This window comes from Anolis sagrei, chromosome 1 (assembly GCF_037176765.1).
Source record: "Anolis sagrei isolate rAnoSag1 chromosome 1, rAnoSag1.mat, whole genome shotgun sequence".
In the NCBI taxonomy this organism is placed as follows: Eukaryota; Metazoa; Chordata; class Lepidosauria; order Squamata; family Dactyloidae; genus Anolis; species Anolis sagrei.
The window spans coordinates 322783402-322801800 of record NC_090021.1 but is presented as its reverse complement, the minus strand read 5'-3'; the positions used below and the strand labels follow the sequence as shown (position 1 = coordinate 322801800).

At 41.4% G+C, this 18399-nt stretch overlaps 1 protein-coding gene across 4 annotated transcripts in view; it reads left to right on the top strand.

The window, feature by feature from the left end:
* The first annotated feature begins 385 nt into the window (after positions 1-385).
* The window catches only part of BEGAIN (brain enriched guanylate kinase associated), a 303147-nt gene continuing 285133 nt past the window's right edge, over positions 386-18399 (top strand). For 2 of the 4 annotated variants that reach the window (XM_060755307.2, XM_060755298.2), the window contains exon 1: positions 17111-18071. In XM_060755307.2, the coding sequence (XP_060611290.2) occupies positions 17220-18071 (852 nt within the window). In that variant the 5' untranslated portion in view covers positions 17111-17219. Of the gene's footprint in view, positions 712-17109; positions 18072-18399 lie in introns of those variants that run through there. The other 2 variants (XM_060755324.2, XM_060755286.2) reach the window with 2 other exon arrangements.

Here is an 18399-nt window from a genome sequence, read left to right as displayed (position 1 = left end):
TACCACCTGGCATCCCAAAAGGTGCAAATGTGGATAGAGGCTTGAATGTTGTCACTTCCTATTGCATTCCTTGGGCCTCCAAGCAAAATTCTCCTGTAAAAAGGACAAAATCTTACAATGTGATACATATCTACAAGAGGAGGATGACAGAAGTGGGGCTCAGAGAAACACAACAAAATTGGGAGTGACAGCAAATATGTCAACTCATGGGGATTGATGTAATCCTAATTGGGACACACTAAAGCAACTTGATCAGATTCACAGCTTGCTTCCTTCCAGAATTTCAGCTCCTTTCTGTGGTCATTAGCAAGACTCTGTATAGAAAACATGACTGCTTTGGGATTACTCCACGAAAGCATAGCTAACCTCATCTCTCCACCCCCAAGATCCTCATGTGTGTCAGACAGAAGGCACAAAACCTTCTGAAATGGCTCTCTCCAATACTGGGAAAGTTTGCCATGTCGTCGGAAAGCAGTGCCTAATCTTCAAAAGAAAAGAAAAGTGAGTGGCCATTGTTAACAGGTTTGCCACAGACAGGAGATTATTTTTCCACCGGAGCCTCAAATTGCCTTATGTGTGATAGAGTTAATAAATATATATATATGAGCTGGAACTGCTGGAACCGTATGCATCTCATGCACATCTGATAGATTTGGTACCTTTGTTGCAGTCTGTGGAACAGGAGAGCATCGCTTAAGCAAACCTTCTTAAGTAAGTGTTGTTGTTTTTTTCGCTTCTTCCCTTTAATGCACTGCATGTCTTTGGTTTTAGAAATGTTACAGGTGGGGGAGAACTCTCCAGTTAAACTGTGCTGCAATATGCCATGTCAATTGCCTACTTTAATGTGATTTAGCATGCTTGTTCATTGCGTTCAGCAGATGTTGTTGATGGCTTTCCTCCCCCCCCCCCCATCCCAAAAATTGAAGCACCATGGTACAAAGATGGCAAATTATAAGGGTATAGCTTCCTATCGCCAGAGTGAGGGAGAACTCAACAGTGTGATGTTTTATAATGGTTCGGAGGAAGGTTTGGGAGGGGAAAGGAGAAGAAAGGGGGAAAGATTGAGTTGTCCTTGGCTCATTTGAATAATATATGTCACAGAGCAAGCTTCTTTTGTCTCCTCTTAAATGGCAAGTGTATCACAAATACCCTATTGGCTGTCAAGTACGAAATCATTGCTGTCATTTTTGATGGGGAATGTGTGGAACCAGGGAGGGGGAGAGCGGTAGTGAGGTTTTCCTCTTCGATTTATTAATTAGCAAGCTGGCACACACTGGATAAAAACACACTTGAGCTGTTTGGATTAAACATTGGAGGCATAATTTTTAAAGAAAATAGCAGACCGTTTGCTTCATTATGCAAGGCGCTAGTTAGTCCCTGGCTGCTGACAAGCCTCAGCGTTTGCTGTGATGTATAGATGAAATAATTGCTCATATGTGAAACAACACCAGCAGAAGTTGATTGGCGTGCTTGCCAAAGCAAATATTTCCATATTGTGGGATGTTCGTTCATACATGCAGCTGTCTTAGGGCGCAATGATGAAACAAGAAAGAGATCTCCCTTTTCGGGACTGGAACCATTTCTGTGATGTCTGTGCAGGTCTCTCAAACTCACAGCAGGGAAAGTAATCCAGGAAGTGGTGTGATATAAATAATGTCCATCACCTCTATATTTGATAGTTTGCAAGACTCTCCTTCTTTTACTGGCTTGCAAGATGTTTGTACTTTTCCACACACAAATATTATCTCTTAATTGCAGTATATGCACAGAGATATGCCCGAATCATAGAGTTGGAAGAGACCCCGTGGGCCATCCAGTCCAACCCCCTGCCAAGAAGCAGGAAAATCACATTCAAAGCACCCCTGACAGATGGCCATCCAGCCTCTGTTTAAAAGCCTCCTTAGAAGGAGCCTCCACCACACTTTGGGGTAGAGAGTTCCACTGCCTGTACCTACCAACACACATCCCAGCTGCAGCCAAGCTAAAAACACCTTTCAAACATCCATGCAATATATCATCATTATTATTTAGCAACATTATGTATATCTCATTTTTGTTGGATGAGTCCTTTCTTGAGCTGGACAATTTTATGGATTTGCTGCTTTAGTCAATTGATTAACAGTGTGATGAAAGAGCTTTATGAACATAAATCAATGAATCAAGAAAGTAACACAAAACAGATATTTCTAGACATTAGTAGGGCTTCAATTGACATCCTTATTTAAGGAAAGAGGTGCCTCATTAGTACATCCTGACTAATCAACTATATCAGGAACATGAAGGCATTTGTGGCTTCCAAATGGTTATTCAGCATTGTTGATGCACGTAGAAGTTTCTGTCCATCTGTTGACTGCCAACTGACATGACTACCTATCATGAATGAATGCCAATTCAAATGGAAAATACAAAATAATATAACAACCAGATTTTGTTGTCTTCTAAATCATTTAAATGATTGATTGAGTGAATAGTACCTTCCAACTTGTACTGTAGCTTCAGGATTTTCTCTACCCATCTTTCCTTTCCTTTTTTTATTTTCCTTTGGCTAGCTCTTGTCTTAGGCATAACAAGGTTATTAACTTGGAATGTACATGATTACTAAGCAAGTGTCTGACATGTTGATTCCTCCAGTGCAAGTAAGATTCAGTACAAGAGCATGGGTTTTTCATTTTCTTGGTCCATAACACAACTAGCCAAGCTCATGGTACTGGTTGTTGGAGCCACCAACTTTTGCTTCTGGGTGACTCTAACATACCACTGGAAACCAGTTCAGGAGTTCATGGTACCCATGCAAACATGGGCCTATCCCAATTTCTTTCTGGACCGACACATTCAGAACATTATACCCTTGATGCAATTTTCAACGTGAAACATATGATTGTGTGGCCGGAGATTATCAATACCTCAGAATTGTCATGGACAGATAATTTTCTGGTCAAAGCCACTATCACAGCTACAACCCTTCCTTTGCAGGGCTGAGGTGCTTATTAAAAGTTTCCTCCCTCAAAGGCTAATGGATCCTCTGAGATTCCAAGGGATCTGACATCACCAACAATCCTGTTGAATCAGTAGTCAATAAATGAAATCAGAATGTAACCAGGGATATTGACACGATTGCTCCCAAACATATTCTCCAACCCATTACAAATTAGGCTCCCTGATATATAGAAACCCTCAGGGAAATGGGAAGGATGATGATTAGTGCGCAGATGGAGAAAAACTCAACTTTTATGCAACAAGACATGGTATAAAGGGCAGCTTTGCAATACGCGCAGTGAAGAAAGCTTTTCTTCTCTGAACACATTGCATCTGCAGATTCGCATCCAGCTGAATTGTTCAGAGTGGTGAGAGGCTTAACTCAGGTATCCTCTCCTCCAAACCCAGTATTAGAACTTTCAGTAGTTCACTGTGATGCTTTTAACAACCATTTCACAGATAAAAATTGCTTGCATAAGAACTGACTTATACACTATAATTAAAGCAGATGCCAACATTTAGGTGTCCAGCAACTCTGTGAGTGGGATTAACCTGGACCAGTTTCAGTTGGTGAGTACTGTTGGTGTGGACAAGCTGCTGGGGCTAGTAAGGAAGACTTTCTTGATCCCTGTCCATCTTGGTTGGTCATCCAGGAAGGAAATGCAATTTGATCTCAAATACAACACATTAATAATGTATCTCTCAGGGAGGGACATTTTCCATCCTATTTGAAGTGAGCAATAGTTAGACAACTGTTCAAAAGGCCCTCCCTGGACCCCCTGGATCTTAATAATTACAGATCAGTTAGCAGTTTGGGAGTGTTCTTGGATACATCTCTCCAAATATCAGCCCAGGTAGATACAACGAGCAGGAGTGCTTACTACCAGCTTCAGCTGATATGCCAGCTGTGCCCCTTCCTATATTTGGAGGGCCTAAAATGATAGTGCATGTGCTGGTAATCTCAAAGTTGGACTTCTGCAATACTCTTTACATGGGCTACCTTTGTACCAAGTTCAGAAACTTCAACTTGTTCAAAATATGGCAGCCAGATTGTTTACAGGACCACCCAGGAGTGAGCATATTACACCTATGCTAAAGTCACTTAAATGGCTGCCAATTAGTTTCCGGGCAAAACACAAAATATTGGTTTTGACTTCTAAAGCCCTTACATGGTTTGGGTCCATGTTACTTACAGGATCGCTTTCTACTGTACAATCCACCATGAACACTGAGGTCCTCTGGAGGGCAGCTACTTCAGCCAGCCAGAACCCAACTGCCAACTGTTACCCAGAGGACTTTTTCATCAGCCGCCCCACGACTATGGCTAAATGAGCTGTTGGAATTTAAAACAGATTTGAAGATCTATCTCTTCCAGCAGGTATACACAGTCAGTTTTAATCATAATTTTTAAACTTGCATCTTATGTTTAAGCTTTGTTCTGTATTTTAATATGTATTTTGCGCATATAGAAATACATATATTAAAATACAATACACGGGTTTAAAATTCATGATTAAAACTGACTGGGTAGGCCTGGAATCATAGAATCACAGAATCATAGAGTTGGAAGAGACCTCATGGGCCATCCAGTCCAACCCCATTTTGCCAAGAAGCAGGAATATTGCATTCAAAGCACCCCTGACAGATGGCTATCTAGCCTCTGTTTAAAAACCTCCAACGAAGGAGCCAATCTAATTTTAAGTTTAAACATAACCTGGAGCCCAATCTTACAAGCTACCTCAATGACAGTCTGATATCCCTTCCAATTTAATCCCTGTTCCCCAATAGACCAACAACCTCCTTAGGCCACATTTTCAACTAAGACCAGCACCTCCAGCATCCTGACTTGATCTATTGGTACTGCTTCCTTTGTCACAGGTTATTTTGGTAATTTTGTTGCACACAGAAAGGAAATGTGTAGAGATAAAACCCTTGGAGGAGGGAATGGTGGGTTTGGATGGCTACTCTGCTATAGCACTGCATGTGACCTCCCTCTGTAAGGCTTTGGCTCAGAGCCACTGCTGGCCACACCACATCTTTGTGATGGCCACATCTGGCCCCCAGGTTGCATGTTGTACAGGCCTGTTCTAAAGCCTTTATGAAATGCCTCAACAGATTATATGTAATTATGAACTAGGCACATAATCAATAAGACACCTGTGTTCATCCTCCAAGAAGTCTGTGTATTTGTGGGAAGGAGAGGGAGAGGGGGGGGGGGGGAGAGATTGTTTATCTATATAAATAAAATGTAATGTTTGTTTGTGGGATTAACATAACTCAAAAACCACTAGACGAATTGACACCAAATTTGGACACAATACACTTATAAGGCCAAAGAGTGACCATCATTCATAAAACATTGGAAAACACAGCAGAAGAGACTTCTTCATAAGCCAAAAATACATTACAATGCATGCGCAAAACCACACATATATACACATATACACAAATATATATACTCACACATATACACACACAAAGCACATATACAAAGACTGGGCCACAGCAACGCGTGGCAGAGGATGGCTAGTCATAAAATAGTTTAAAAGATAAGCTGCATGCTTCATCTCTCATTTTCAATATCTCAAATTTCCCATACTTAAAAGGGTGTGCCATATATATTCAATTATAAATCAAAAGCAATTTAGCTTAAAGTCCTGGGTCATCTGTAAGCCAAAGTTGGAATCATTTGATGATAGTGTCAGCTCAATTTTGGTGCTAGAGCTGGTCTGCCAGCATGATTCTATTGTTAATATCCTGTGAAAGTCAATCATAGAATCATGCTAGAGGACCTATAGTAGTATTCTTTGAAATTATTTGTATATATTTGTAATTTTTTCACTTTTGCAGGGAAGGAGGGGAGGTCTTGTGTCCCTAAAACCAGCAAATATGGAGGGCTAACTATGTACACTGTTGATCACAAGCTGGGAGGCAAGGTAGCTAGAAAATCATGAGAAGAACCTACAAACAGATACTTGTTGGCTGACAAACTGCAAAGAATGTTCCAGATATATAAACCCCATTTTCCTAGTTTCTAACAGACCTCACAACCTCCTAGGATGCCTACCATAGATGCAGGCAAAACATCAGGAGAGAATGCTTCTGAAACATGGCCATACAGCCTGAAAAACTTACAGCAACCCAGTGATCCCAGCCATGAAAGCCTTCGACAACACAGTGTTCCACCCTTTTGTCTAAAGAGAGGGGTGGGGAAACACACTTCTTTCAACTGGTTGCAGGTAACCACTGAACTTTTACCAAAACCTAAGCAAGAAAAAGGAAAGAGATAGAGAAAAGAAAGTGAGAGAGAAAGAGGAGAAAGAAAGAACGAAAGAGAGAGAGGAGAAAGAAAGGAAGGAAGGAAGGAAGGAAGGAAGGAAGGAAGGAAGGAAGGAAGGAAGGAAGGAAGTGTAAGAGGAGAAAGAAAGAGAGAAAGTGAGAGAAAGAGGAGAAAGAAGGAGAAAGAGGAGAAAGATTGAATGGAAGGCAGGCAGGCAGACAGAAAGAAAGAGAAACGGGAGAGGAACAAGTCATTTTAACAGAAGTGAAACACTTTCACAATAACCAAGACAATTATTGTTCATACAAAGATTTCGTCGGGGGGGGGGGGGGGGAGTGTTGTATACTATCTTAAGATTTTTACTGAAGAGCAGTCTAGAAATTCTTTTTATGGGAAATGAAAATAAAATGTCCTGCTTCAGCTATTCAGGGAGCATTTCTGGACATTCCTGTTTACTCAAAATGTTAAAATGTGACTGTAAATTTGAAAAATTGCTTTCAATTTCATCCTGCAGTGCCTACCACTTTGAATTTACCCTTTGCTTTTATACATTTTTTTCAAAGCGTGTGGGAAAAGGTGTCCAAATCCTGCACATGCACAGAACTCTCATAATCTACAAGCCATTTTACTAGAGATGAAAGAGTTTGAAGGACTTTTAAAGATTCATCACAGCAGGCAAACAGATGTCATCTTTGCTGTGTGTTGAATTCACATGCATTATGCATTGGGGTTGCATTTTGAACAGATTCGCCAGATGTTAGGATTTCACCAGGACGGCACAGATTGAATCCCAATTTTTCTTCTATGTCAGTTGATATCTGCTGTTAAAATTATGCATGCCTTATGAAAATGAGTTTAAAATACTGGCTTTAAGGGGAAATGTTGGCTTCTAATTTGTTTACTTTTTTTCTAATAATGAACTAAAATGTGAAAAGAACAAAATGAATGTAGACATCAAAAATTTTGATGAGCTTTCGGCATGCTCAATATCCAGATCCTAAGCAAGTGTTGAATCTTAGTATTACAGAATTTGGAAGAGACCACAAGGGCCATCCAGTCCAACCCCCTGCCATGTAGGAACACAGCATCAAAGCATCCCCAAAATATGCCTATCCATCCCCTGCTTAAAAACTTCCAGAGGAGGAGACTCCATCAGACTCGAAGGCAGCACATTCCACTGCCCAACACCTCTTACAGTCAGAGAGCCTTCCTAATGTTTAGGGGAAATCTCTTTCCCAGCAAAATGACTTCTGCCAGAAGTTACCATACAGTCTCACTGGAGAACCTAAGAAGTTCATAGAGAGGATATCTAGCTAAGAATTTTCTAAGTCCTCCAGTAAGACTCTATTATAACTTCCAGCAGAAGTCATTCATTTCAGTAGGATTCACTGCTACCCCTCTATTCTGCCTTGGTCAAACCACACCTGGAATACTGTTTCCAATACTGTACAAGCTGGAATGTTTCCAGAGGAGGGTGACCAAAATGATCAAGGACCTGGAGAACAAGCCCTATGAGGAGCAGCTTAAAGAGCTGGGCATGTTTCACCAGCAGAAGGGAAGGCTGAAAGGAGACATGATAAATATGTTAGGGGAAGTCATAGGGCGGAGGGAGCAAACTTGTTTTCTGCTGCCCTGGAGACTAGGATGCAATGGAACAATAGCTTCAAACTACAGGAAAGGAGATTCCACTTGAACATTAGGAAGAATTTCCTAACTGTGAGAGCTGTTCAACAGAGTATGGCAGAGTCTCCTTCTTTGGAGGCTTTTAAACAGCATCTAGATAGCCATCTGTTGGGGGTGCTTTGAATGTGATTTTCCTGCTTCTTGGCAGGAGGATGGACTGGATGGCCCACAGAGTCTCTTCCAACTCTATGATTCGATGATTCAATGGTTTCCTGTTTTCATGGTAAGTTCAGAAACATGGAAACACATTTCAATATAGTGTTCCCACCTTGATATTCCTTGCCATCACCCCAGACCCTAAAATACATGGAAAAGAGGGGCCAAGACCTGGAAATGATGGCCAGGTCCTAAAATCTGAAAATCCTGGTCACAGCATTTGATGAGGCAAGAACTAGCCCTTCCTCCAGCATCATCAAATAACTCCTGTGTAGCAGATGAGGCAGAGGGATACATAGAGGATCTCTCATCACCCACCAAAGATTGAAGATAGGGACCACTCCCTGCTTTCCCTTTTGCAATTAAACAGGGAAATGTCTCCAAAAACGTATTTTATGTTCTCTATCAAGAGGGCTAGGCCAGCCTGGAGAAAGGAGTTAAGTCTTTGGCCCATAGATTTTAGTCTTACTATAAATGTAATCATTGAGCCCCCCTGGGGTGATAAGGCAGGTTACAAGTAAAGTTTTTATTATTATTATTATTATTATTATTATTAAATTCAATACAAATGGAGTTACTTACACAGAAATGAATTCCTACAATAGTGGTGTCGACACCATATATATATATATATATATATATATGAACAGCATCAATGCATCCACAATGCGCTCTGCCTTTTGGAATTTCTATGATCAATTTCTGCAAATGTGCAGAAACCAGGGTTATATAATCAGGACTAATCCTGAACATGCTAAAATGAATAGGGAATGTGATCTGTGGGTATATAGATCTAAATATAAATGGGACTCTCAAAAATGAGCAATGGCTCCAGATCTTGTATATCAGTTCAGTGAGTTCTGCTGCACATTATAATTGCATGGAGTATAACTTGTTCATTTGTTCATTCATTCAGAGAATTTATTAATCCTTTTTCTGCTCAGAGGCCCCTTCAAAGAATTGCTCAAGTCAAAACAACGATACACTAATATATTAAAATATATTGCGACCACAACAAATTAAAAACAGAAACAAAACATTTCCGCTGCTTTTAAATTGTTCTTGTTTCTCTCTCTTCCTCCTCCTTTGTCCAAAGCTTCTTTCAGTTGTTGCAAATGGAGTTGAAACTGTAGAAATAGTTTTTAAAAAGCTTCCCTGCTCCTCAATGTAATATGTTTTTAAATATGTAAACATGGCTTTCATGTCAAACCCTAATTTCCTCTTCTCAAGGCATAATACATGCAGCTCTCCAAACAACTCCTTATAGGATTTTCCTTCTGGACCATTGCCCATTTGGTCACCCTTCTTTGAGCCCATGCCAGCTTGTCAATATCCTTCTTGAAATGTAGTGCCCAGAATTTCAGGTGAGGTCTGACCAAATTAGATTAAAGTGGAACTGTTGCTTCCCTTGATCTAGACACTATATTCCTATTAACACAACCTCTAATCACACTGGCTTTTTTAGCTGCTGTGCCACATCATTGACTGAGTATGATGCAGCAGCCTTGTGTCTTTGGTCATATAACTAGAACTGACAAGAGATTCAATTGCCAATTGGCTTTTGTACATGAAATGGAATGGACACATATTATATTTCATCTGAGACATAGTCTCTGATTTGTAGGCATGCTCATAATTTCCAGGGACACTGGTCAAGTGCTTCATACCCTTTTGCCATGACTGCTTTATATTTCTGTGTGAAGAACTGTTGTACTCTTGGGAATCTTGAAACAAATTTATTCCTTTAAGGATCTGCCAAACACTGCTTTCCTGCTTTCATTTATCTCCTTTATAAAAACATAATGAAACTACAAAAATGTTTTTACCCACTTTTTCAATCCCACAAATGCTATTGCATTCTGAAATGTGAGATCTGACATTTACTTCATTTAGGATAATAATTTAAAAACCAACTGGGTCCAAATGACTCAAGGAAAAGTGAGCCAAACCAAAGGTGACAGGGGAGAGCTAAATTGCTACGTTGAGGTTAGCTCTAATGTGTCATTCAGTCAATGTGACGTTCTCATTGACATGTGAAATTAAGCTCTTACCTGCTGGAGACTTCCACGTGGCCTTTGTTAACCTGGTGCACTCCCCACTCTTGGCTTCCCATACAAGCAGAACCTTATTTATTCCGATTGTACTTTTCCTGTTTCTCTGCAAGAGCTCCATGAATATTTGAAATTACATTTTCCTCTTTCCAAATTGTTCATTCCATCAAGCTGCCCACTCCATTCAAATCTTAGCAGGAGCTCTTTAGTCTAGTTGACAGCATCTTGGCCTGGGTGCCACAGGTTGAATTCTACATCCAGTCACCTCATAGTTTCAAATGTACAACTAACAGTTTGAACCTCACTTCTTCATATGTTGAATTCAATTAAAAGGGAACAGAAGGTATGTGTTGTGTGTGGGGGGGGGGGGGGAGGGGAGAATAATCAATAGCCACATTTTCTTGTATGTGGGAAAATAGCCTTCCACTGCCAAATGTTCTTGAATATTCCCATTTCAGAACAAGATATGATTCATGAAGATGTTTAGATAAAGGTAGAGGTTTCCCCTGACATTAAATCTAGTTGTGTCCGACTCTGGGGGGTTGGTGTTCATCTGCATTTCTAAGCTGTAGACACCTCCAAGGTCATGTGGCCAACATGACTGCATGGAGCACCGTTACCTTCCTACCAAAGTGGTACATATTGATTTACTCACATTGGCACGTTTTCAAACTGCTAGGTTGGCAGAAGCTGGTCCTAACAGCGAGAACTCACCCCACTCCCTGGATTCAAACCACCAACCTTTCGATCAGCGAGTTCAGCAGCTCAGTGGTTTAACCCACTGCACCACCCCCTGCCAAGAAGCAGGAATATTGCATTCAAAGCACCCTTGGCATGGGTATAGTGGGCCCTCTAGATACATATGATCTGGGTCCATGATTTCCAGGGACTGCAGATCACTGAGCCCCCTATTAGTGACGTGAATGTGGATATAACTGGTGGTATTTAGACAGAGGCTGGGTGACCATATTTCAGAGAAGTTTTAAGATGTGAATTCTTGTACTGAAATAGGGTTGGACAAGTTGTCCATTGAGGTCAAGTGATAGGCCCAGTTCTATGTCAGACCTTCTTCCAAACACACCACACCCAACAAAATTAAATGTATTTTGCTAGTGTGCTTTTAAGAAGAGGAGGTTAATGTAGCATGGTGCTCTCTTCTGTAACACTCCCAGTGGCATCTTTGGATGTTGTCTCATTACCACTTGTAGGAGTTAGGCACGGAGCAGATTGAGTTAAAGCAGCAATGCCAACAGCACTTTGCACAATGAAGAGAAAGAGATGATATTACGCAGCATAACTACAGACAATGTTTAACAGCTCTGGTCACAAAATGAAAACATCTCTCCGAGTTCTTCTTTAGGAAACTTCCAGTTGTCATAACAACCTCGGCTGCAGCACTTCTCCTCCTATTGCTATGGGAGTTTTCATTTCCTTATGACACCATTCCTAGGAAAACAAAGCCGTTTTGAAAAATTAAACAGAAGCCCAGTTCAAGGGAAAGAACAAATCTCTTCTTAGCCCCCATGCCACTTCCAAACACAATGCTATTTATTTTATTTTCACCATACAATGGAGCTCCCATTATGGTATACGCCATACTGAATCAATTAACCTCTAGAGGAGGAAAGTTGCTTCTCATTCACTCTTTAGATGACCAGACAAATATCTCTAGAATATCATGTTGGCAGCTCAATCAGCATCAATTACCCTTTGCCTAAAAAAAATCTTGATATGCACTCTACCGCATCTACCAGAAATGCCCCCCAGAATGTATCATCTTAACATTTCCAAGGTATCGAGCTAGGCATCTACATGCTGATTTGCCAAAAGAAAGCTGCCATCACTCTCTCTTTTATTCAACTTGGTTTTCCAAGGTATCTCAGTTCTTAAGAGACTCTAGACTACAATTTCAAAGAACCTTAACACAGCCTTTAAGATGCAAAGTGCGAAAGTACTGAAATTCTCATACCCCTGTAGATGTGTACAGGATTTAACCTACCTTTTCTGTGCAATATGGTTTACAAAAATCCCACATCTTTGGTTGTTGTTGTTGTTGTTGTTCATTCGTTCAGTCGTCTCCGACTCTTCGTGACCTCATGGACCAGCCCACGGCAGAGCTCCCTGTCAGCCGTTACCACCCCCAGCTCCCTCAAGGTCAGTCCAGTCACTTCAAGGATGCCATCCATCCATCTTGCCCTTGGTCGGCCCCTCTTCCTTTTGCCTTCCACTTTCCCCAGCATCATTGTCTTCTCTAGGCTTTCCTGTCTCCTCATGATGTGGCCAAAGTACTACAACATCTTTGGTATGACAACAATAAAAGCCAAAAAAGGGTGAGGTGGGGAAAGAAACTACTTGAACATCACAAAAGACAATATTGGGGGGGGGGGTCAATAGTAGATGGAAAAGAAGCAAAATGACTCATCCCAGGCTGCTAGAAATAATCCACTCTTATCGAAAATATGGTGAATGGTGATGTTTTCTTAGTAATCAGTAAGATTTTAGGAATTGATAGTAAAGCCGTTCTTGAGGAGTTTAAAAAAACACAGCACCTAAAGCAGTGGTTCCCAACCTGTAGTCCGTGGACCACGAGTGGTCCACAAGAACGGCGGCCTCACCGTTACTACACCAATGTAACGAGAGCAACTGGTCTCACAAAACCCTCTTATAGTGCCAAGGCAACTGGGATGTCAGGAGGGGAGAGGCTCACTACCCACTAAAAGTGTGAAAACAAGCCTGCTGCCTGCTGCTTCTCCTCCTCCTCCCTCACTCCCCCCGAACAGAGTCATTCCATGTGGCACCTGGAAGTGGGGGCACCTTGGTGTCTTCATTTTTAGGCCTGTTCCTGGGGTTATTTGGGGTGGTGATTCAGAAAATTGCTTTGGATAGACCACATCAGCTCTAGATTATTAAATATGGTTTTCTGTGGGCGAGTAGATGGCAACTACTGGATGGCATATGTTCTGTATCAGAAACTAGGGTTGATGTGATCTAGCCAATGAATCAGCACCCCAAATAACCAAACCAAATCTAAAGTTGACCAAAAACTGATTAGTAACCCTTTTGGCACTAATATTGGAGAGTGGTCTCTAGTCAAGTGGTACCTGGTTAAAAAAGATTGGAAACCACTGGTCTAAAGTCTTCTTTGGAGTCCCTTTCTTTGCTCTGTTTTTAAGCAAGAGCTTTCTATAGAAATCACTCAGTTGGATGTGAAATGTGACAGCATTTTCAATATGCTATGCTGTATCATTTCAAATAAAATGTTAAGTTTCACAGGAATTCAAATACCAGGGACATAGCAACATATATACTATAAAATAAAGGGTGTGTGTCCAAAATAGTAAAATATATCCCTCAAACTACCAAGGATCTATGTGTGTCTCCCCTACCCCCACCCCCATTCCAGGTCCTGGAGCGAAAAACATGTCCTTTGAGATCACTGACACCAGTCCTAAGCACCGAAAGCCCATTCCTGAATGGTTGAATATGACAATTATTTCCTCTTCCTGCACCACCTCCTCCACCAACACCAACACCACGTCCTCTTCTCATCATCATCATAATTTATTTATATGGCTCCATCCCTGTGTATGGTGTTTTACAAATAGAAGCACAACAAAATAATTCCCTGCCCTCAGGTTTACAATCCAATTAAGACAGGCTATAAAAAGAAAAAGGGACGGGGGTGGTGGGAGGGGATTTTGTCCAACAAGTACTGCCTCTTTTTCTCTCTTTCCATTACCAGGGTAATGACAGTTAGGATGTAGAGAGAACTACATTCAGAACAAGAGTTCCTCCAAACCAGTGCCCTCACTGGTTTGCTGCCCAACACGACATTAGTCTGAGGCTGACTTTACTGCGATTTCATTACTGCCATATGTTTACCAGGGCATTTATAAGCAGGCAATGAATATGATTGGATCTCTGCACTATACTTGTTTATCTCTGCTGATTGTTACAGATTTTATTAGGTGCATTACACTAACATTGCTTATTGTATTTTATTGCTTTAATATTGTTACTTGCCCTGGGACATCTGTGAATGGTAGAAATAGAATTAATATGAAAAAGAGATGCTGGTCATTCATATGAGTTTTTCTTCTCGGCATTAGTTAGCTATCCCAGATGCCTGCTAAAAGCTTATGGAATTCAGTAGAACTGTTCTACTGAAAGAGTTTCTATGTAGCTTCTATGCAGTAGACAATTGCTTCAGATGGCAGGAGTTTGGAGAAGGGGAGTAGCAATGACCTAGACTCTTCCTAACTACTCCATTAGTTTGTATAAAAGGAGTTGAACATGCCACCTGTGCTTTCTGGTTTTGGCAAAGTATACTATTCCAGCACAAATCTGAGTGAGATCTTGCCTGCTTTGGGCACCCACAAAGGCTTGTCATGCTGTTAAAATGTCTTTAAAGACCATCACTTTGGGGTTATTGTTAGATCTGGATAAAAAATACAACCAACCCTACCAGATCCAAAAATTCTGTGAGCATGAAATGTTTTATTTTGGATTTTTTTTCTCCGTGTCAGGAGTGACTTGAAAAACTGCAAGTCGCTTCTGGTGTGAGAGAAATGACCATCTGCAAAAATGTTGCCCAGGGGATACCCAGATGTTTGGGTGATTTACCATCCTTTTGGGAGGCTTCTCTCATGTCCCCCAATGGGGAGCTGAAGCTGACAGAGGGAGCTCAACCCATGCTCCCCAGATGCAAACTGCTGACCTATCAGTCAGCAGTCCTGCTGGCATAAGGGTTTAACCCATTGCATCACCAGGGGCTCTGCTTAGTTTTGGATAACAGGTACAGTTACCATGTTTTACAAATTTGATATCTTATTCTCAAACTGGAAATACAAAATTGGGAAATCCTTGACAAGCACTCTCACCATGTCATAATAGACTGTCTCAATCAAAATTGAAATAATGACAAAATTTCCTATATCCCTCTTCTCTACACATTTTCCCCTGCCTCAGGGACAACTAATGGAACCACTGCTGTAGGGACAGAAAATCTACTCCAACATATCCCCAAAATGCTCTGAGGATCGAACTTGGAGCAGCAGTGGAAGGAACAGTGACAAAATCTAGATTAGATTCCTTGCCCCTGTACCAGTAGGTCCATTGATCCTCAACTCTCTCCACCTAGTGTGATGTGAATCCACAAATATTGCTATAGATCTGTAGAACTTTCCATCAAGCCATTCATCCAGCATTGTTATGTGTTTTGAAGTCATATCTGATTGATGACAACCCTAAGAGCCAACCACAGAGTTTTCTGAGGCTGTGAATGTGTGATTAGCCTGGGATCACCGAGTGATTTTCCATGGCTAATGGAAAATTGACCCCCTGGTCTCTAGGGTGGTAGTCCAATGCTCCTCCATTACATCACACTGATACTTTATCTCATCTATCCCTTTATTTATTTATTTATTTATTTATTTATTTATTTCCATCACTTTTTTCCCAAACTGTGACTTAAGGTGACTAGTGGATTCACCAGTCAACCCTGACTAGTGCATTAGTGCTCTGGGCCATAGAATGTAGACTTGATGGATATACATAGGAGCACACATATATGTTTTATTTCCTAAATTATATTGTGCTACCTTTCCATTTGCCAATGGATATTTGTTAAAAAGAAGTCATGTCCTAAATCATACCTGGCATTCTGTTAATGAGTTATGTACAACACAACCTAAATGAAGTACAAACTAAGTGCAATTTGCATAAGTCAATTTGAGGACAGTTGCAGAAGACAAGAAGCAGGAAAATCACATTCAAAGCACCCCCGAAAGATGGCCATCCAGCCTCTGTTTAAAAGGCTCCAAAGAAAGAGCCTCCACTCAGGGGCAGAGTTCCACTGCTGAACAGCTCTCACAGTTAGGAAGTTCTTCCTCATGTTCGGGTGGAATCTCCTTTCCTGTAGTTTGAAGCCATTGTTCTACATCCTAGTTTCCAAGACAGCAGAAAACAAGCTCGCTCCCTCCTCCCTGACTTCCTCTCACATATTTATACATTGCCCTCATCATGTCTCCTCTGAGCCTTCTCTTCTTCAGGCTAAACATGTCCAGCTCTTTAAGCCACTCTTCATAGGGCTTGTTCTCCAGACCCTTGATAATTTTAATCACCTTCCTCTGGACACATTCCAGCTTGTAAACATCTTCCTTCAATTGTGGTATGCAGAATTGAACACAGTATTCCAGGTGTAGTCTGGCCAAGGCAGAATAGAGGGGTAGCATGACTTCCTTGGATCTAGACACTATACTCCTATTTATGCAGGTGAAAATTCCATTGGCTTTTTAAGCTGCTGCATGACATTGTTGGCTCATGTTTAACATGCTGTCCATGAAGACTCCAAGATCTTTTTTCCCCCATGTATGCTATCAAGCCACAACCTCTGTGATGCCACAACCTCTGAGGATGCCTACCATAGATGCAGGCGAAACACCAGGAGAGAATGCTTCTGGAACGTGGCCATACAGCATAACAAACTTACAACAACCCACTGTCCTACTTTTGCTTGTGTGGAACTTTATGCTACACCTCCCAATGCAAATCTCAGCCATCCTTTCCTATGGCTTGATGGATTATTCTAGTTTAATCTGGGTTCCTCCCACCCCCACCATAGCAGTGGAACCAAGAACATGAGTGTGACCAGGACATGTCACAACCATAAGATGACCTTCTCTCTTATCTGATTTTTTTTTCAAAAGCCATGCTATGTAACTGCCCCAAAGCATACTTAGTGCAAATGGATTCACATCACTGTGGATGAGTTTACAGTTCAACAGGCAGGAACATATCATATGCTTGTCTGGATCAATGCAAAGCCACATTCATCAGCAGCCCCTCAGGGATGGTGAAGGGGAGGAATCAAGTATGTACTATAGATTCAGTTGATTGGTATGACTAATTAAAATAATGCAAATCAACTATTGATCTAATTTTGGTGACTATATGTAACTAGGGGCTGTAAAGTGTGGCAGCTGGGCCAGGGATATATTTTGCAAAGAAACTGGTTATTTTGTCTGGCTGAAATAAAACGTGGGGTGGTTACACAGATAATAGGTCACATTCAGATGCCTAAGAAACACATGGAACTGTTGTCCAAGGGACCTCTGTCACAAATCAAGGCAGAGAGTGGGACACATGGGAAGGCCCATAAGCAAGAGGGGTCTAGAGGAATGGCTGAAGAACGACCACGTTGCAGTTCCGCTGCCCATCTATGTGATGCTGAAGTGATCAGTGATATGGAGAGCCGACACTTGGGAGCACTGGCCATGGGCAGCTATTCCAAACCCTGCAGTTCCAGTGAGGACAGTTTCGAGTTTCAAAGTGGCCCTGGGTCAGAAGCTAAAAGCTTTGCTAAAAGCAAAAATAAGGATGAAGGCTATCAATCACATCGATTCAAATGCAACCAGAAGTGGGGTGAAAAAATCCATCATCTGGAGCACTCTTCACTCTACCCGGGGAAAGCAGGAGACACCAGCCAGAAGCATCAGCAGAGGAAGAAGTTGCATAACCGGAGTAGTTCATCCACCTCTGATTTGAGCATCCTGAGCCAAGGTTCCTCAAGCTCCTTGTCTGTTGTGGAAGAGAAAATTGAAGCCAAACTCAAGTTCTCACAATTCCTGAATGAAGTTACCTTCCGGGTCCTCGACCCTACAAGTGTGAAAGCCTTCCGAGCAGCTAAACTGAAGAGTAGCCTTGGCTCTGCAGGGAGAAGCCTTGATGATTTACGTCTACGGAAGAAGAGCTCTGAGGGCTGGAAGGGTGAGAATCTGGCCCAGAAATCACAGAGAGAGACAGACCTGGAGAGTTTGAGAAGTGATGATGTTGTGTCTGGAGCACGGATGCGGAAGCTGGAGAAATCTTTGTCCTTGGATGCCGGGCCTTCTTTTGGGAGATACAGAAACGGGATTCCAGGTCAAGTAAGTAAATAATGGGGGTATTTTATTAGCACTGGCAAGGGTATAGCTTCTTTCTTTTTTACTAACAGATCTCTGTTTTGTTTGTTTATTTGACCAGCTACCATTTTTTGTAATTCATGAATCCCAGAGCTTGGTACATTAGGTCTAAAAATTAATTTGCCAATGTTAAACATTTGTAATTGGAAGGTTAATCCATTTTAACTCACACTAAGACATGACATCTGTTAATTCGCGTTTCATAAATTTACTTGGATTGTTTGTTTCTGGAACAGATCATGGAATGTGCTGAAAATGGTATGAAGACTGTCATCCTTGACTCTGGAAACAC